Source organism: Haematobia irritans, chromosome 2 (assembly GCF_050003625.1).
Source record: "Haematobia irritans isolate KBUSLIRL chromosome 2, ASM5000362v1, whole genome shotgun sequence".
NCBI classification, from domain to species: Eukaryota; Metazoa; Arthropoda; class Insecta; order Diptera; family Muscidae; genus Haematobia; species Haematobia irritans.
Window position 1 is genome coordinate 17075021 of NC_134398.1, and position 21117 is coordinate 17096137.

At 32.5% G+C, this 21117-nt stretch overlaps 1 protein-coding gene across 1 annotated transcript; it reads right to left on the minus strand.

Annotated features, from left to right (window-relative positions):
- Positions 1-817: 817 nt before the first annotated feature.
- On the minus strand, positions 818-20876 carry GluRIIB (Glutamate receptor IIB). The gene is made up of 12 exons (XM_075294251.1): positions 20792-20876; positions 20579-20731; positions 19575-19637; positions 15755-15964; positions 15413-15624; positions 9022-9342; positions 8486-8959; positions 7460-7683; positions 7265-7390; positions 1711-2141; positions 1166-1431; positions 818-1092 (listed from the first exon to the last, which is right to left on the minus strand). The coding sequence occupies exons 1-12, from the start codon at positions 20874-20876 to the stop codon at positions 877-879; spliced, it is 2781 nt and encodes a 926-aa protein (XP_075150366.1). The 3' UTR covers positions 818-876.
- Positions 20877-21117: the final 241 nt, after the last annotated feature.

Consider the following 21117-nt stretch of genomic DNA (forward strand, 5'->3'; position numbering starts at 1 on the left):
CTTCGGCTCTTGAAAGTCTAATCAAAATAAACTTAATACTGTTCAAAATAAAAAAAGCACCAAAAGCACTAAATGAAAATGCCAGAAAGCACCAAGTTGGTGCTTTTTTTGAAAAGGCACCAAAAAGGCAATTTGGTGCTTTTTATAAATCAAAAAGCACTAAATTTGGTGCTAAAAGCACCAAATTGGCAACACTGTTTCCATCTCTGACAAATTGAATATTTTCACCACATGTGTTGAATAAATTATTGGGTTGCATAACACAGACACCAACCAATAAATACTTAAACTAACAAGAACTACCAGAAGATGTCGCCTAAGGCAATAGACATTGTAAAGTGAGAAACATCATGCAATAAACACACGGAACTGCCTTTTTCAAAAACAGTAAACCCAGTTCACAACATGTCGAAAAATAGTTGGAAATGAGTTGGCAAGACACAGCTAAATAAACCATAAAACAAACCATCGCCAAAAAAGTAATTAAAATTTTATTTTTGGATCCGTAAGTGGTGCAAAATTTGCACAGAATCGATGAATTTAACATTAGCTTGTCATAGGACGAATGTCCACCATTTCAACAACAGTTTCACTGAATATGCAACGCTTTTTAAGAATTCAGTGTTTTGGATGTGAATTGAAAAATGTTCTGATAATTTGGAAACGTAATTATTTCTATACTTTGTTTGTGATTTTTTTTTCCTGCACTTGATAAATTAAAATGTAAAAGGTACAAAACTTAAAATTTCAAATTTTTTCTAAAGTACAAAAATATTTATTTTTTACTCTTAAATTAAATTATTCTACGGTGTATATACAAAACTTAATGTTAATTAAATATTAGGCAGATGAAACATAATTCGTGGGGTAAATTTTTCAAACTTTGGCCTCCTTTTCAGATCTTTTTCTTTTTTTCACCTTCCTCTTGTGTTTGTCTGTGCCAGAAGTTTCGGTTACAATGCAAGGCTTTAAAGTCGAGCGACGTGATGGTGAAACTGTATCAGGACATTTGTATATGGAGAGAGGTTTAACTTGCTTCCAAAAATGTAAAAAGAATTTAAAATCCCTTTTATAAGCCAATTTGGGGGAAATCTACAAAATATGAGAGTAAAGAAAATTGAATAGAATTATCAAAAATTTGTTTCTTTTCTCTAGTACTTATTACCTTCTCTCTCACGGCTATTTTATTGATATACCAAAAGAATTCCGCAACGCCTATGATAATGGCAACTCCTATACCCATTTGAAGAACTAGGAAAACACCTTGTAATGTTTGCATATCCATTTGTGAACTACTTTGATCCTTAGGGGATGTATCCTCACAGGTTATTGTATTATTATGGAATATCCATTCTTTTTTCAATTTGTAGAGAAATCCCTGTTCGCTAAGTTTTAAAATGCCCACATTCAATTCAGAGCGATAAGGGGCATCTGCAGGAGAGAAGATAAATACAAATGAAACATAAAAAATATCAAAAACATTTAATAAATAAATTTTTTGTTTTATTTTTTTAATCAAACAAAAAATAATGCAATCGCCAAATAATGCAATCGCCAATGCAATTGATCCAATAAATTTTTTAATTTAATTTGTACAGTTTCAATTGAATTCGGAAACTTAAAACTTAATTGGATAAATTAATTATTTAATTGGTATACAATTTTTTTAAACCAACTCCAATGAATTAATCGTCTTTCTTTTATACTCACTTAGTGGAACTGCTATACCATAGAACTTCTCTCCAAATGGTTCTCCAACTGGCATTAGATCACAATTCTTCTTGGCATAATATTGCAATATGGGTGTTTCCAAAAGGAAGGCATAACGATTTTTACTATGCTTTACTCGATCCACTCCCTCTTTATTATCTTTCGTCAAAGCTTCCGGTTTAAAGGATTTCATTTTATTCCAAGCCAAGCGATAATCCGTCTCAGAGGATTGTTGAAAAAACATTGACGTTGATCCTCCCTTAATGGTGCCAAATTGTATTTTATCCTGTTGCACTAGATCATGAAGATTCTGTATGGTTCCATCCATCTTGGAAGCTGTTATGAACGAGGTCATTTTAGCCAAATAGGTTTGAGCCATCAACAAAGCAAAAATCCACCAAAATGTAGTGAAAAGACGCATATGAGCTGCCCTGGAAGAAGAACAAGAAGAGGTTTCAAAATTTTATTTCTATAGAAAATTTTATTTCTATAGAATAGTTTGCCAAAATTTTATTTCTATAGAAAATGTTGCCACAATTTTATTTCCATAGAAAATTTTGTAAAAATTTTATTTCTATAGAAAATTTTGTTAAAATTTTATTTCTACAGAAAATTTTGTCAAAATTTTAATTCTATAGAAAATTTTGCCAAAAATTTATTTCTATAGAAAATTTTTTCAAAATTTTATTTCTATAGAAAATGTTGTCCAAAATTTTTTTCTATAGAAATTTTTTTCAAAATTTTATTTCTATACAAAATTTTACCACAATTTTATTTCTATAGAAATGTTGGCAAAATTTTATTTCTATAGAAAATTTTGTCAAAACTTTATTTCTATAGAAAATTTTCGCAAAATTTTATTTCTATAGAACATTTTTGCAAAATTTTATTTCAATTGGAAATTTTGTCAAAATTGTATGTCTATAGAAAATTTTGTTAAAACTTTAATCCTGTAGAAAATTTTGTCAACATTTTATTTCTATAGAATATTTTGTCAAAATTTTATTTCAATAGAATATTTTGTCAAAATTTTACTTCTATAGAAAATTTTATCAAAATTTTATTTCTATAGAAAATGTTGTCAAAATTTTATTTCTATAGAAAATTTTGTCAAAATTTTATCTCTATAGAAAATTTTGTCATAATTGTATCTCTATAGAAAATTTTGTCAAAATTTTATTTCTATAGAAAATTTCTCAAAATTTTATTTCTAAAAAAATGTCAAAATTTTATTTCTATAGAAAATTTTGTCAAAATTTCATTTCTATAGAAAATTTTTTATAAAATTTTATTTCTATAGAAAATTTTGTCAAAATTTTATTTCTATCGAAAATTTCTCAAAATTTTATTTCTAAAGAAATGTTGTCAAAATTTTATTTCTATAGAAAATTTTGTCAAAATTTCATTTCTATAGAAAATTTTTTGTAAAATTTTATTTCTATAGAAAATTTTTTGTAAAATTTTATTTCTATAGAAAATGTTGTCAAAATATTATTTCTATAGAAAATTTTGTCAAAATTTTATTGCTATAGAAAATTTTGTCAAAATTTTATCTCTTTAGAAAATTTTGTCAAAATTTTATTTCTATAGAAAATTTTGGTAAAATTTTATTTCTATAGAAAATTTTGTCAAAATTTTATTTCTATAGAAAATTTTGTCAAAATTTTATTGCTATAGAAAATTTTGTCAAAATTTTATCTCTATAGAAAATTTTTTCAAAATTTTATTTCTATAGAAAATTTTGTCAAAATATTATTTTTATAGAAAATTTTGTCAAAATTTTATCTCTATAGAAAATTTTGTCAAAATTTTATTTCTATAGAAAATTTTTTTTTTATTTCTATAGAAAATTTTGTCAAAATTTTATTTCTATAGAAAATTTTGTCAAAATTTTATCTTTATAGAAAATTTTGTCAAAATTTTATTTTTATAGAAACTTTTGTCAAAATTTTATTTCTATGGAAAATTTTGTCAAAATTTCATTTCTATAGAAAATTTTGGTAAAATTTTATTTCTATAGAAAATTTTGTCAAAATTTTATTTCTATAGAAAATTTTGTGAAAATTTCCTTTCAATAGAAAAGTTTGGTAAAATTTTATTTCTATAGAAAATTTTGTTAAAATTTTATTTCTATACAAATTTTGTCAAAATTTCATTTCTATAGAAAATTTTTGTAAAATTTTATTTCTATAGAAAATTTTGTCAAAATTTTATATCTGTACAAAATTTTATTTCTATAGAAATTTTTTGAGAGGAATATTTTGCAAATTCTACCAAAATATCAAGAATTCTACCAACTGTGGCTACCGTGCCAGCACTTTAAACACTGAAGCTTTCTTGCATTGGAAGCTCTGAGAATTCCGTCTGTAATTCCAAAACTTTGTCTTCAGTTTAAACTCTTTAAACACTGTATTGTATTGCACAAACTCCAAAACTGCGATCTACATTTGAAATACTGAGAATTTGTCTGCAGTTCAAACTCTGGGACTTCAGTTTTTCAGAAGAATTAGAGGCTTGAATCAGGTTATCAAAAGTAGAGACTTCGGTCTATGTCTTAAAATATGAGTCCACATTTCAAAAATAGAGACTTCAATCCACAGTTCAAACACTCTGGGCTCTGTCAATATTTTAAAGACTGCGACTTCAAATACTAGAGAGCAGAGCAAGATCTGTAGACTTCGGCCTACATTTCAAACACTGTGGAAACTGGGATAAACTCAATTCGAAAATTTGCAAGATGACTTCGAGGGATCAAATTTTATTTTTGCTAACAAAGCCGAACTATTTCTCATAGAAAGAACACCCCATGACTGAGCACGGCAGGGGACTGAAGATAGCGCCCCTTGAGAAATGAATCTGGTGAAGCAACTTCGACCTTTGGATTAAACTGTGAAGTTTAGCCTTTCGTTCAAGTCATGGGACTTTGGACTGAAATTTTTAAATTGAGACTTTTATTTGCACGTCAAACACTGAGTCTTCGGTTTGTAATTCAATCAGTGAGACTTCGCTCTGTAGTTCAAACTGTGAGGCTTCGTTCTGAAGCTGAAACACTTAGGATTCTGTCAGCATTTTAAATACTGAAGAAACAGAAAGGTTTTTCCATAATTAGACTACGGCCTGCATTTCAAAATATGAAGTTTCGATCTTCGGTCTTCAAAAACAAAGACTTCGACCTTTAGGATTAACTGTGAAGTTCATCCTTTCGTTCAAGCCATGGGACTTGGGAGTGAAATTTTAAAACTGAGACTCTTATTTGCACGTCAAACACTGAGTCTTCGGTTTGTAATCAGTGAGACTTTGCTCTGTAGTTCAAACTGTGAGGCTTCATTCTGAAGACGAAACCCTGAAGCTTCTGAGACTTCGCTTTTTCAAAGCGAGTCTTCGTTTAGTAATTCATAACTAGACTACGGCCTGCATTTCATAATATGAAGCTCCGATCTTCGGTCTTCAAAAACAATGACCTCGACCTGCACATGAAACGATGAAGTTCAGCCTTTCTTTCGAGCCATGGGACTTTTGACTGAAATTTTAAAACTGAGACTTTGATTTGCACGTCAAACACTGAGTCTTCGGTTTGTAATTCAATCAGTGAGACTTCGCTCTGTAGTTCAAACCGTGAGGCTTCGTTCTGCAGCTGAAACACTAAGGATTCTGTCAGCATTTTTAATACTGAAGAAACATAAAGTTTTTTCCATAATTAGACTTCGGCCTGCATTTCATAATATGAAGCTCCGATCTTTGGTCTTCAAAAACAAAGACTTCGACCTGCACATGAAACGATGAAGTTCATCCTTTCTTTCGAGCCATGGGACTTTGAACTGAAATTTTATAACTGAGACTTTGGTTTGCACGTCAAGGACTGAGTCTTCGGTTTGCAATTCAAACTTGAGACTTCGCTCTGTAGTTCAAACTATGAGGCTTCGATTAGCCTAAAAATGAAACACTGAGGCTTCTGTCAGCATCTTAAACCCTAAGACTTGGCTTTGTAAAAGCAAACAGAAAGTCTTCTGCCTGTAAGTTGAAACTGTGCAACTTCGATTACTGAAACTTTGACCTGCAGCTCAAACACAGAACTCTCGGCCAACAGTTCAACTCAAACCCAAAGCTTTCAGTTTGTAGTTCAAATAATGAAGTTGAAACACTGAAATTGTGAGGTGTCGTTCTGAACTTCCAACACTGAGACTTCTTCCAGTATTCATTGCCGTATCTAGACATTTTTAAGCAGGGGGGCTATCCTATCTATACTACAGTAACAATACATAATGGAAAATCATATATAGGTTTTCACATTCTAGGGGGGTTGCTAATTTTTTTCTGGAGGGGGCTAAGCCCTCCCCCAGAGGCTTTACTACGCTTTATGCTAGTATTTTAAATACAGAGACTTCAGTTAGTAATTCAAACACTAAGTCTCAAACTCGGATACTTCGGTCAACCCTTCAAACACTGAGACTTCAATTAGGACCATGAACGCTGAAGCTTCACGTTTGGATTAGAGTTCAAATACTGAGGCTTTGCTTTGAAGTTTAAACACTGAGACTTCAGTTTGCAACTCAAACAGCGAGGTTTTATTGAAGCACTGCCTCGGTCGGTACACTGACTCTTTGACCAAATGATCAAATATTCAGTTTACAATTCAGAAACTGAGACTTCAGTCTCCATTGAAAATATTGAGACTTTGTTCATGCAATGAGATCTTTAGTTTGAGCCCGCAGTTCAAAAGCTGAGCTGTATTTCCAACACTGAGGCATCTGCCAGAATTTCAAAAACTAAGACCATAGTCTACATTTCAAAAACAGCATTTTAAATGCCGATACTTCTGTTAGTAATTCAAACACAGAGTCTTTATCTTGAGACTTAGGTCCACCCTTCAAACACGGAGAAATCACGGAGACTTCAATCGTAATCTTGAACACTGAGGTTTCACGTTTCCGCTCAAATACTGCGCCTTTGGATTAGAGTTCAAATTCTGAAGCTTCGGTTTGGAGTTTAATCACTGAGACTTCAGTTTGCAATTCAAACCGCGAGGCTTTGTTCAGGCACTGAGACTTCGATCTGCAATCCAAACACTAAGAATTTGACCTACAGTTGAAACACAGAGTTTTCGGCTGCAATTCTTAGACTTGATTTATAATACTGAGACCTCTAACATTAAATAGGACGTCACTTGACAGTCGAATCACTAAGTTTCCGGCCTGCAGTTCAAAAGCTGATCTTTGATCTTCAATTGAATACTAGAGCTATAGGTTTTTAGATCAAACAGTGAGGGTTCGTCCTGAAGTTCCAAAACTGTCTGCAGTTTCAAACTTAAGGTTTCAGCCAACCATTAAATGCTGACACTCGCTTTGTAAATTCAAACAGTAAAAATTCTGATTGAAGTTGAATATCTGCGACATGGGTCTATTATTCCAACAAATGAGGCTTCGGCCAGCATTTCAAACACTGAGGCGGCAATTTGAATTTTAAAATATGAGCATCCAGCCATTGCCATATATATCAATTCTTCTTTTTCTACTTTGACATAATGCAAAATTGATTATTTCTATTTTTCACTTACGTTGGCAGAATATCACAACCCACTTGTAAAATTGAGTTTATATGCAAATGAAATGAATTCCTTAAAGTCCATGTTAGATATACGGTATTAGGATCATCTTTACTTTTCCATTCTGCAGGAGTAAATCTTCAAAAAGAGAAACAGACAGGATTTATTACAAATTCAAAATTTAGGGAATATTTTATGGTTTCTTACCTGGCTAGCACTACATAGACCAACGACATCAAAAATAAAGCAATCAACAAACAAAGCCATACAGCCACTGAAAATGGTTCCAAGAATTGAAATAATCCCTTTTTAGGTGGAATAGGTTTGGAGTATAAAATTTGCACTCCCAATTGCATAAAGGGTACGGTAAAATCGACCACCGTTCTACGTTCTTGGGTTATCGTTAAATCACAAATGCCCATTTGGGCTTGCTGAAAATGAAGAAAAAATTTCAGTCAGTCTATCTGGTCAGTCTATCTGGCTCTCTCACTCATTTCACAATGTTTCACTTAAAAACCTGACCAAAATGTGTCGCCAGGAAGACTATTTAAAAGCTCATAAGACCAAAGTTAGGTTAGGTGGATATATCACACTCACTTAGATTATTCAGTCCATTGTGATACCACAGTGGTGAACTTCTCTTTTATCACTGAGCCCGATTCCATGTTACGGCGAGGGACCTTCTTTTTATAGCCGAGTCCGAACGTCGTTCCCCATTGCAGTGAAACCACTTAGAGTAGCTTTGAAACACTCAGAAATGTCACCAGTATTACTGCTGAAAACTTTTTGGTGTTCGGTCGAAGCAGGAATCGAATCCACGACATTGTGTATGCAAGGCGGCCATGCTAACCATCGCACCACGGTGGCTCCCTAGACCAAAAAACTGAAATAAGATTGTATACCCAGAGAAGGAATATGACCACCACACACCTTTCAGGAGCAAGGTAATATTTTTGGATGGGGAACTTGGAACTTTTTTGTCGCAAAAATATTTTTTTCTCGGCAAATACAGACTTGGTTGCCGAAATCATTGTTGCGACAAACACGTTCACCGTCGCAAAAAAAATATTTTGTTATTCAAACATGTGTGAGGTGATTATATTCCTTCCCTGGGTGTGTCAATCTTGTCTCAGTTGTTTGGTCTTAAATAGTCTTTCTGGCTACCGAGCATGGACTAAACATTCGCCTTCAAGGAAGAGTCGACTTAAATTTTTCCCATACACATATACTTACATTATCCATTAGTTGCCGCACAATGCCATCCCATTCATTTGTCACTGGATCATATGAACCATATTTATTATCCGGCACCGGTTCGAAGACAAAATCAAAATGTAAATTCTTGGCCAATTCGAATAGCAAGTCCACAACATATCCCTTGAAACGATCATTACCCTCATAGTGAACACCTTCGGGTTCTTCACGTATCATAAAATAGGGTTCACCAATTCGCGTAGCCACCGTATATTTAATTTTTTTCTTTTGATGTTCAGGATAATCACCCTTTTTCCTAGGCTTAAAAACTTTTCGTGTAAAATTCGAAATAAGTTTATCATAGGAAACCAGACCATGTTGCTTATTCCATACATTAAGGGTCTCATCTATCATAACATCATAGACTTCCAAATTGAAATCATCCCGCAGACCAAATGAATTCAAGGTTAATTTTTGAGTTTTGTAATGGGGTTCCAGGTGTTTCTGATCCAACTGAAAACAAAATTTAAGAATTTCCCTAATCACAAATCGTATAAATTTCTTAGGCCACTTACCTTTTTCATTCGTTCTATTAAATCATTGCCTGCCTCCCAAAATCCTTCTCCATTACAAGATACATTTGGTATTGGTATTGGATCTGGTTGAAAAGTTTGCTGTAGAGCATTGTACAAGAGCACCAAAGCATCATAGATATTTTGTTGCTTTAAAGTCTGTATGTTGTCCTTGGCTCCTGGATCAAAAACATCTGTTTCACTATGAATCGGAGGTGGAATATATGTCCGTACTCGAACACTGGTAACATTTGAGAGAAACGCATCGGACAAGAGCATATTTATGCCACTTGTGTGTGTATCCAAATTGGTTAGGAAAAAACTCTGAAATAAAACCAAACAATATGAATTTAATAACCAATAAAAATACTTAAATATATATCCCTAATTTTTACACCCTATACCATAAAATGAAGATATATTTACTTTGTCCTTCCCTTTGTAACGCATTGAAATATCATATTGACTTATGTTAAGACACCAAAAAGTTCTGGGTTGATCTAATAATGTCCGTCGATCTATATAAAAGTAAATGCATCAAATATTAATACCACATCTGGCGGCTTAGTTGTACGAAGTCGAAGGTTCTTTGGGCTCACTCGAATCTTTGATTCATTGAAAATTTTGCTGATCAAATTCGGTTCCAAGACCAGAACCAGACATTTACTGTAGTAAAATTTTGGGTTCCAAGAGTTGGAAGCAGTCGAAGTGTCCCATCAATGTTTCAGACATTAATTCGGAGGGATACAGAACATGGGATTCTAAAACAACGGATGAATAAAGAACACAGGTATTGAACCTCATCCTCGCTGGAACAGCCCGACAGCAGGACCACAGATACAAAGGCCCACGGATGATTGATTTCAGGGACAAGTCGGAGAATGATTACGAATAAACTTTATACCACCTGCAGACAAGTATGATGTTTCTCGGAACCGTACTATATGGCGCCGCGGCTTGAAGTATTTGGACATATGCTCATGTAGGATGCCTTAAGTTCTCAGCGAAGGACCAGTAAGAGACACTACTTCCAGTAGTTTTTGTATGTTAATGGGTCCACGTCAATATGATCCCGACAGCTGACACATCAAAGGTCCACGTATGATTTCTGGGACAAGACAGAGAATAATTACGAACGTTGTCATATAGTAATATGACAACGTGCCTTGAAGAATTTGAATATATTGTGATGCAATGTGCCTTAAATTATCATCGAAGGACCAGCAGTAGACCCTACACCAGTAGGCAATGGATCCTTGTCTATGGGACGTGGACCAATAAAAAATCAGATGTGTGCTGACCAAGGGTTGTTAATTCTTCGCGTAGGAGACACTACTCCCAGTAGTTTTTGTATGTTAATGGGTCCACGTCAATATGATCCCGACAGCTGACACATCCTGACAGCAGGTGACGATACAAAGGGCCACGTATGATTTCTGTGACAAGACAGAGAATAATTACGAACGAATTTTGTACTATATGGCAGCGTGCCTTGAAGAATTTGAATATATTGTGATGCAATGTGCCTTAAATTCTCATCGAAGGACCAGTAGTAGACCCTACACTAGTAGGCAGTGGATCCTTGTCTATGGGACGTGGACCAATAAAAAATCACATGTGTGCTGACCAAGAGTTGTTAATTCTTCGTGTTCCTCATGAGAGAGCCTATCAAAACCAAAGGAAGAGTCACCATGGTGCAATGATTAGCATGCCCGCCTTGCAAAGGCGGGATCCATCCCTGCTTCGCCCGAACACCCAAAAATTTTCAGCGGTGGATTATCCCCTCTCAGTTATGCTGGTGACATTTGTGAGTGTTTTAAAGCTTCTCTAAGTTGTTTCACTGCGGAACGCCGTTCGGACTAGGCTATAAAAAGGAGGTCACTTGTCATTGAGCTTAACATAGAATCGGGCAGCACTCAGTGATCAGAGAGAAGTTCAACACTGGTGTATCACAATGGATTGAATAGTCTAAGTGAGCCTGAATTATTGGGATGTCACCTAAACTATCCTCACATGGATGGAACGCAGACCAATAAAACATCATCAGTATGCAGACCATCCTTTATTAACTACTCGCTTTTATCACCAAAGTGTTTCATTATATAGCGTAAATGGAAAGAAATAGAAATTTTAAATCTTTTACCAGTGAAGATCGAAGGCAAATCGTTGCCGCCACTCCAGTAGTTTTTATATAGGTGTCTTCTGAAGGCTTGAACGATGGGGCGTGGACCAATAAAATATTACCAAGTCTCTTTAGTGACACGTTTTCCTCATCAGAGAGCTTATCGTATGGAGAAGTTCGTCATCTCAGTAGTTTTTGCATTGGTAATTTCTGAAAGTGTCGACGATAGGACGCACATCAATAAAACATCAGCGGTACGCTGACCATGCATTGCTACCTATTCGCATTCCTTATCAAAGTGCCTATCAACATTGTAGATGGGAGGTTCCTCATCGAACACCGAGTTGGTTGATTATTTGCAGTATGCTTACCATATCTTCATAACAACTAGATTCCCTCATTAGAAGCCCATCAACCATCTCAGTGAAGGGCGAAAGGCGTAGCCATCATGTGTTGGTGTCTTTTGAATGGGACGCAGATGTGGCGTGAACTAATCATAACATCAGAAGTATACTGGCCAAGCATTGTTAGCTCATCGTGTACCTCATCAGAGACCATGTTTACATCGAGTCCCAGTTGGGCCAGTTGGTTGATTATTTGTATCTAACACAGTGTTGCCAGGGAAACTTTTCAGTTTACCCTACAAGGACAAAAACGTTCCCTACTTTCCCCTACATTCCCAAAAAAAATCCCTACAATTTCCGCTAGAATATTTTTCGTTAACTTTAAACAAAATTTACAAACCCAAAATGGTTCTATGTGCTTTATTATCTTAAAACATATGAAAATGCATCGTATGTTATATTGCGTAAAAAAAAATTGTATTACCACCACGGTTGCCACAGTTGATAGAGTTCTACTAAAAACAGTAGATGTTTTGGTAGATCAAATCTCTATAGAAATAAAATTTTGGAAATAGTTTCTATAAAAAAATTATTTTGAGAAAATTTTCTACAGAAATAAAATTTGGAAAAAATTTTCTATAGAAATACAATTTTGTCAAAATATTCTATAGAAAAAAAAATTTGACAAAATTTTCTACAGAAATAAAATTTATAAAAAAAATTGACCAAATTTTCTATACAAATAAAATGTTGACAAAATTTTCTATAGAAATACAATTTTGTCAAAATATTCTATAGAAAAAAAAAATTTGACAAAATTTTCTACAGAAATAAAATTTATAAAAAAAATTGACCAAATTTTCTATACAAATAAAATGTTGACAAAATTTTCTATAGAAATAAAATTTTGACAATATTTTCAATAGAAATAAAATGTTGACAACATTTTCAATAGAAATAAAATTTTGACCAGATTTTCTATAGAAATAAAATTTTGACAAAATTTTCTATAGAAATAAAATTTTAACAAAAATTTTCTATAGTAATACAATTTTGACACAATTTTCTATAGAAATAAAATTTTGACAAAATTTTTTATAGAAATAAAATTTAGACAAAATTTTATTTCTTTTGACAAAATTTTCTAAAGAAATAAAATTTTGACAAAATTTTCTATAGAAATAAAATTTTGACCAAATTTTCTATAGAAATAAAATGTTGACAAAATTTTTTATAGAATTAAAATTTAGACAAAATTTTATTTCTTTTGACAAAATTTTCTATAGATATAAAATTTTGACAAAATTTTCTATAGAAATAAAATTTTGACATCCTTTACTATAGAAAAATTTTTTGACAAAATTTTCTATAGAAATAAAATTTTGACCAGATTTTCTATGGAAATAAAATTTTGACGAAATTTTCTATAGAAATAAAATTTTGACAAAATTTTCAATACAAATAAAAATTTGAGAAAATTTTCTATAGAAATAAAATTTTGACAAAATTTTCGATGGAAATAAAATTTTGACAGAATTTTCTATAGAAATAACATTTTGAGAACATTTTCTATGGAAATAAAATTTTGGTAAAATTTTCTATAGAAATAAAATTTTGAGAAAATTTTCTATACAAATAAAATTTTGCCAAAATTTTCAATAGAAATAAAATTTTGAGAAAATTTTCTATAGAAATAAAATTTTGACCAGAATTTCTGTAGAAGTAAAATTTTGACAAAATTTTCTATGGAAATAAAATGTTGACAGAATTTTCTATAGAAATAAAGTTTTGACAGAATTTTCTATAGAAATAAAATTTGGAAAAAATTTTCTATAGAAATAAAATTTTGGCAAAATTTTCAATAGAAATAAAATTTTGGCAAAATTTTCTATAGAAATAAAATTTTGGCCAGATTTTCTATAGAAATAAAATGTTGACCAAATTTTGTATGGAAATAAAATTTTGACAAATTTTTCTATAGAAATAAAATTTTGACAAAATTTTCTATAGAAAAAAAATTTGACAAAATGTTCTATAGAAATAAAATTTTGACCAAATTTATCAACATGGTAGCCTTGGAGTTCCCCCTTGAGGGGTTCTTTCACAGAATCCATTCTAAAATAGTAAAGAATTACGTTAACATCAAATCTGCGAGTGGTGTTAATTCCGTAATTCATTCAGTTTATGTTTTCCCAAAATTTTTTCGAAAATAATATCCTGTATATGGTTAGATTAGGTTAGGTATAGTGGCTCACTTAGACTATTCAGTCCATTGTGATACCATAGTGATGAACTACTCTCTTATCCCTGAATGCTGCCCGATTCTTTGTTAAGCTCAATGACAAGGGACCTCCTAGTCCAAACGGTGTCCCACATTGCGGTGAAATCACTTAGAGAAGTTTTGAAACACTTCGAATTGTAAACACCATTGTTAGAGTCGTTAATCAACCACTGAAAAACTTTTTGGAGTTTGGTCGAAACTGGGTTTGAACTCACGACCCTGTGTATATAAGGCAGACATGCTAACCATTGCACCTATCTTGTATAACAGGTTGGCTGATAAGTCCCGGTCTAACAAAGAAACACACATTTTTTTTGTCAAAATTCGTTTCTATTATTCAACATAGTTCCCTTCAAGAGCGATACAACGATTATAACGAACTTCCAATTTTTTGATACCATTTTGGAAGTACGCCTTAGGTTTTGCCTCAAAATAGGCCTCAGTTTCGGCGATCACCTCTTCATTGCAGCCAAATTTCTTTTCCCTGCGAGCATCCTTTTGAGGTCTGAGAACAAGAAAAATCGCTGGGGCCAGATCTGGAGAATACGATGGGTGGAGAAGCAATTCGAAGCCCAATTCATGAATTTTTGCCATCGTTCTCAATGACTTGTGGCACGGTGCGTTGTCTTGGTTGAACAACACTTCTTTCTTCTTTATATGGGGCCGCTTTGCCGCGATTTCGACCTTCAAACGCTCCAATAACGCCATATAATAGTCACTGTTGATGGTTTTTCCATTCTCAAGATAATCGATAAAAATCCCAAAAAAACACAGGCCATTACTTTGCCAGCGGACTTTTGAGTCTTTCCACGCTTCGGAGATGGCTGTCCACTCAGCCGACTGTCGATTGAACTCAGGAGTGTAGTGATGAAGCCATGTTTCATCCATTGTCACATATCGACGGAAAAACTCGGGTGTATTACGAGTTAACAGCTGCAAACACCGCTCAGAATCATCAACACGTTGTTGTTTTTGGTCAAATGTGAGCTCGCGCGGCACTCATTTTGCACAGAGCTTCCGCATATCCAAATTCACCGTCCTCCGTGCTCATTTCACTACGCTTGAATTTTGCATACCAATCAATTATTTTTGATTTCCCTGGGGCAGAGACGGGAGCCATCGTGGTGCAATGGTTAGCATGCCCGCCTTGCATACATAAGGTCGTGGGTTCGATTCCTGCTTCGACTGAACACCAAAAGGTTTTTCAGAAGTTCACCAATGTGGTATCACAATGGACTGAATAGTCTAAGTGAGCCTGATACATCGGGCTGCCACCTAACCTAACCTAACCTAACCTGGGGCAGAGTCCGGAAACTCATTATCAAGCAAAGTTTTTGCGTCCACCGTATTTTTCCCCTTCTGAAAACAGTATTTTATCAAAACACGAAATTCCTTTTTTTTTCATTTTTTCACAATAACAAAAGTTGCTTCACAAAAGACGCTCTATCTCACAAACTAATTGACTTACAGACATCAAATTTTGACGCGAATCATTTGAAAGTTGGTACTATAAAAAAATAATATGCATTTAATACTAGCGACACCATCTATGAGTCAGACTGGGGACTTATCAGCCAACCTGTTACAGATCCGCTATATAGTTTGATCCCCCCAGTATGTCACCTTTGATATGTATGTTATACTCACATTAAACGATGTCGTCATATTAAAATTAATTGATTCTCTCATCAATTCCACTATAATATCTGATGGACAATCAATCAGCACATTTCTTTCACGAGAATTTTTAATAACTTTCCATAAAATTCGATAGTCATCGTCTCGATGAAATGGTATCAATTTTATACCGGTTCTATGAAATTGTTTCCAGGCCAACAGGTGCTGTAGGCGAGTCAAATCTAAAAAGCAAAAGAAAGAACAATAAAAAGCATATTTATATATTGAGAAAGTAGAGAGAGGGAAGAGTATTATAGATTTTGGAGTCTCTTTTTTTTAAAGAGAGAGAGACACTTTTGAAACCACACTCACCCGATGAAGTCTCATAGGCTATTGTTAACGATTTCCAATTTAATGGATCATTATTCACTATGTCCAACAAGGCCTGCGACAAAACATGAACCGATGGCGCCACATTTATGGTGTACAAGTATTTACTATGCACTGCATCCGTTTCATCGCCATGCCAATCGAATTGTAGATGGGGTATCCCCGTCATATTGCACAAGACATTGATGATGTCTAAACACGTGAGAATTAAAAGAAAACACAAACATAAACATAAAATATTATAAACATGGAAATGTGTAAAAGAGAAAGAGAGGGAGGCCAAATATAACAGAGAGGATAATTCAAATATCTTCCACCACAAATAAGAAAAGATTGTATTCAATAGAAACATAGAGAATCTATGTTAAAGACCTAAGTTCTCATCAAAACATCAAATTTTGCTTTTAATAAAACCATAAAGAGAAAGGGCGAGAGCGAGAGTACCCTATCTATGGGCTCTCTAATTTTGTATTCAATAGACACATAGAAAATCTATGTCAAAAACCTAATTCTAAGTTCTCATCAAACCATCAAATGTTGCTTTTAATAAAACCATAAAGAGAAAGGGAGAGCGAGAGTACCCTATCTACGAGCTCTCTAAGTTTTTATATATTTCTCCCTATCGCTCACTTCTTCATTTGATCACGAAATGTTCAATTACAATTACTCATCTCCATTTTTCTCTCCTCTCGCAAATATGGGCCAACATAATCAATTTTCAACGGAATAAGTTTCGTATTTGTTTTCAACATTTGTCAATGCCTGGGATCATTGTACGTTGGGCAAACAAAAATGATTGTGTTGTGTTTAGAAGAGTGACCACAAAGTAGATGAAAATAATTATTTATGATTGGCCTTTTGTCAAAAGAGCTGTTGCAAGAGTGTGGGAGGAAATTGTCATGAAATTCTCGCATAAATAAGGTCGGTCTCGTATTTATGTTGTATAGGAATTCGGATGTGCCATATATTGAGCAGTACCATCCGTAATTCAATAATAATTGCATTAACCCTCTAATGCCCCAATTTTTTGTCAGCTGATTAAATATTCAATGTTAACTACACAAAAGCAAGAAAACTAACCAAGAAAAATTTATACGGTAAAATTCATTATATGCTGCAAATTCTCTTGAACAGGTTCAAGTAAGTTTTCTTTTTATTTTATTCATTTTTGTTACCTTGTAGTGTGTTTTACTAAAAGCTTCCTTATTTAATGAAGGCCGCCTTAAGGCGGGATTGGGCATAAGAGGGTTAATGGTAGCAAGTTTTTAAGGGTAAATTGTGAGAAGAAAAAAACCTATGAAAGCTAATACCTATATAAAAAAATTTCTTATAGTATGAAACACTCTTTGGTCTTAAATTCGAGTTGCGATATTAAATAATATACTTGTTTTTATTTCAAGGAAATCTTGCGAAAATATATTGAGTTTTATAATATAACTTATTGAAACATTAATACGCATACGTCACCCAGGAAGATAGAATTAATAATAATTATACGCTCATATGGGCGACATTATTGTACAAATTGAACATCTAGAGAAATACGGCGGCTCAGGAGTTATAATAGCGATATGGTTCGTGAATTTTCTTTTACCATTAATTTTTAAAGGAATTTTATGCAATTAACATTACGTTATCTTAGTTTTACCTTTTCTAATTATTTTTATACCCTCCACCATAGGATGGGGGTATATTAACTTTGTCATTCCGTTTGTAACACATCGAAATATTGCTCTAAGACCCCATAAAGTATATATATTCTGGGTCGTGGTGAAATTCTGAGTCGATCTGAGCATGTCCGTCCGTCCGTCTGCTGAAATCATGCTAACTTCCGAACGAAACAAGCTATCGACTTGAAACTTGGCACAAGTAGTTATTATTGATGTAGGTCGAATGGTATTGCAAATGGGCCATATCGGTCCACTTTAACGTATAGCCCCCATATAAAAGGATCCCCAAATTTGGCTTGCAGACCCACTAAGGGAAGCAAATTTCATCCGATCCGGATGAAATTTGGTACATGGTGTTGTGGTGTTATGGTCCACATCGGTCTATAATTATATATAGTCCCCATATAAACCGATCCCCCGATTTGGCTTGCGGAGCCTCTAAGAGAAGCAAATTTCATCCGATCTGGCTGAAATTTGGTACATGGTGTTAGTATATGGTATCTAACAACTATGCAATAATTGGTCCACAGCGGTCTATAATTATATACAGTACCCATATAAACCGATCCCCCGATTTGGCTTGCGGAGCCTCTAAGAGAAGCAAATTTCATCCGATCCGGCTGAAATTTGGTACATGGTGTTAGTATAGGGTCTCTAATGGCCATGCAAAAATTGGTCCATATCGGTCTTTAATTATATATAGTCCCCATATAAACCGATCCCCAGATTTGGCTTGTGGAGCCTCTAAGAGAAGCATATTTCATCCGATCCGGCTGAAATTTGGTACATGATGTTGGTATATGGTCTCTAACAATCATACAAAAATTGGTCTACATCGGTCCATAATTATATATAGACCCCAAAAATAATCTACCAAAATTTTATTTCTATAGAAAATTTTGTCAAAATTTTATTTCTAGAGAAAATTTTGTTAAAATTTTATTCGGTTCATAATAAAATTTTCATCATTTTCAAAATTTTATTTCTATAGAAAATTTTGTCAAAATTTTATTTCTATAGAAAATTTTGTTCAAATTTTATTCGGTTCATAGTCATGGTTGCCACTCGAGCCAAAAATAATCTACCAAGATTTTATTTCTATAGAAAATTTTGTCAAAAGTTTATTTCTATAGAAAATTTTGTTAAAATTTTATTTCTGTAGAAATTTTTGTCAAAATTTTCTTTCTATAGAAAATTTTGTCAAAATTTTTATTTCTATAGAAAATTTTGTGAAAATTTTATTTCTATAGAAAATTTTGTTAAAATTTTATTTCTGTAGAAAATTTTGTCAAAATTTTATGTCTACTTTGTCAAACTGAATTATATACATATTGGATCGATCTTTTTTGATTTAATATATACCACGTATGGACTTACATACGATTTAGAAGATGGTGTTAGGAGGTTATAAGATACCTTGCCATCGGCAAGCGTTACCGCAACTTAAGTAATTCGATTGTGGATGGCAGTGTTTAGAAGAAGTTTCTACGCAATCCATGATGGGGGTATATAAGCTTCGGCCTGGCCGAACTTACGGCCGTATATACTAGTTTTTTTTTTTTTTGTTGAGTGTCGACTTAAAACAAAACCGGTCAAAAACATATAAACCGAAAAAAGTGATTTAGATTTTTATTAAATGTCTTTTTTTATCATACATCGACTCCATATGGACTAAATTACAATTTAAAACCCAATATTACGAATAATTCGTAAAAGGGGTCGAAATAAGCGAAGTATCACAAAATAAAAACTATTTCGTTAGTTGCTCCCGACTTTGATTGAGTTTCGTTGCGAAAACTATATATGGTACCCATATTAACATTGACCTTGTTTACAGTAAAGTATTATATCCAAAAATGTCTGCAATAAAAACGTGTAAAATGCATTTTAATAAACATTGACTTAATTATGTATGGGCAACAATCGTTAAAGTGAAAATTTCCCACACAATGTTCCTAACCATTAACCAAGCAAACATTTTTTGAGGTAAAGACGAAATACCAGTCATTTCACATAAACATTCTTGTGACGACAAAACATTAAAATAGTTTTTTCTTTATATATAGAAATATATCTTAGGTTGTTTTATGTTCTTCCTCCCACTTGAATATGAATACAAAATCAGCACTTACCACTTTTTGTCGCTGAACTTGGCCCAATGATGGCAGCAACATCATTATTCAGCAAATCACAGGCTGTAAAAAATAAAAAAAAATAGTTTCTTTGTACACGGAATATTAAGGTGTGCCGAAAAATATCTATTGAACTATATGTAATAAATATAGAAAAATTAAATTAGCAGTAAAATTCATACTTTTATATTTGATTGATATATCCACAATAATAAATGATTTTACTTTTATGTTAGCTTGATATCAATGCAGGCTGGTCTAATGCCCAAATTGTCTATACTAAAAATTATTACGAATAAATAATTCGCCTGACTATACACATGGTTCATCGATGGTTAATTCGAATTTACATCTAATTTTAGTTAATTTTTGGAATGTACTTTAAAAGTTTATTAATTCAATCAAAATAATACATTTAAGATATTTTAATTAATTTATTAAATTAAATCCGATTATGTCTAAAATTAATTAATATTAATTAATAAATAAAATTAATATTAATTAATAAAATTAATATTTGAAAACATTAAATTCAATTATTAAATTGAATTTTATATGCAAATTAAATTATTTATTTATTTCTGTCTTTAAAACAAAACTTCCTTACAGACAATGTCGAAAAAAATTTTATTATAATTATTTTCAAAATTTTAAATTATTATTATAGTTTTAGATACCCTTTTTATTCTAAATTCAATTATTGAATTTAATTTTATATTCAAATTATATTATTTAAGTCTTAATAGAAAAAATTCTTTACAGACAATAACGAAAAAAATTATAATTATTATAATTATTTTAAAATTATTATTATTGTACATTTAAAAAAAATGTTTTTATTTTATCTAAAATATATACAAAACATTCTTGTAGTTTAATTCTAAATCTTTTCATTCCACTCTACTATTTCTTATTTATGTCAAACATATCAAATTTGGGTTAATGAACTGTCAATAGAAAACAATTTCTCCAAATGTATTGTCACACTTAATATTTATAATTACCTATTTCTTGCAAGACAACACTATCATCTTCACTGAGATAATGCTTTATGGGATTGAATTCCAATTGGTATTCTTGATTTAGGTAATTTATATCTTGAACCGCAGTATCGAAAGCTGACTCCAAATCTGTTTCATCTTTAAAAAAGATGACACCTGAAATTTAATTGAGTATTAACACATTTATTTCGCAGAACTTTTTTTTTTTTGGTTCACCTATGTTCAATATCTGTTTTTCTACTTGGGCATAGGCTGCTGTCAGGTATATTGCGATGAATAGAATGTAGAATAAAACGTTCATTTTTGGGGTTTTCACACTTTCACATAGTCTTCAAATTGTTCATAAAAGATACTGAGGATTTATTGTATATGGTGCAACATTGTAAAATTATAGTAAAAACTGTAAATTGTAAACCACCAATAAACCAAAACAATTTTTTTGGGCACATTGACTCTTGCCTGTACAAGACTGATACCGATGCTCCAGTTTATGGCAATTTTAAAATTTTCATATTATTTGCGATCCGAATGCTCAAAATAAC

What these genes read in the sequence shown, in the direction of transcription:
- GluRIIB (XM_075294251.1), bottom strand. Translation starts at nt 20,876, where the DNA reads ATGAACGTTTTATTCTACATTCTATTCATCGCAATATACCTGACAGCA. An exon ending in GTCTATGTAGTGCTAGCCAG is followed by an intron (nt 7,391 to 7,459) that starts GTAAGAAACCAT and finishes CTCTTTTTGAAG; the next exon opens with ATTTACTCCTGCAGAATGGA. An exon ending in GGTTGTGATATTCTGCCAAC is followed by an intron (nt 2,142 to 7,264) that starts GTAAGTGAAAAA and finishes TTCTTCTTCCAG; the next exon opens with GGCAGCTCATATGCGTCTTT.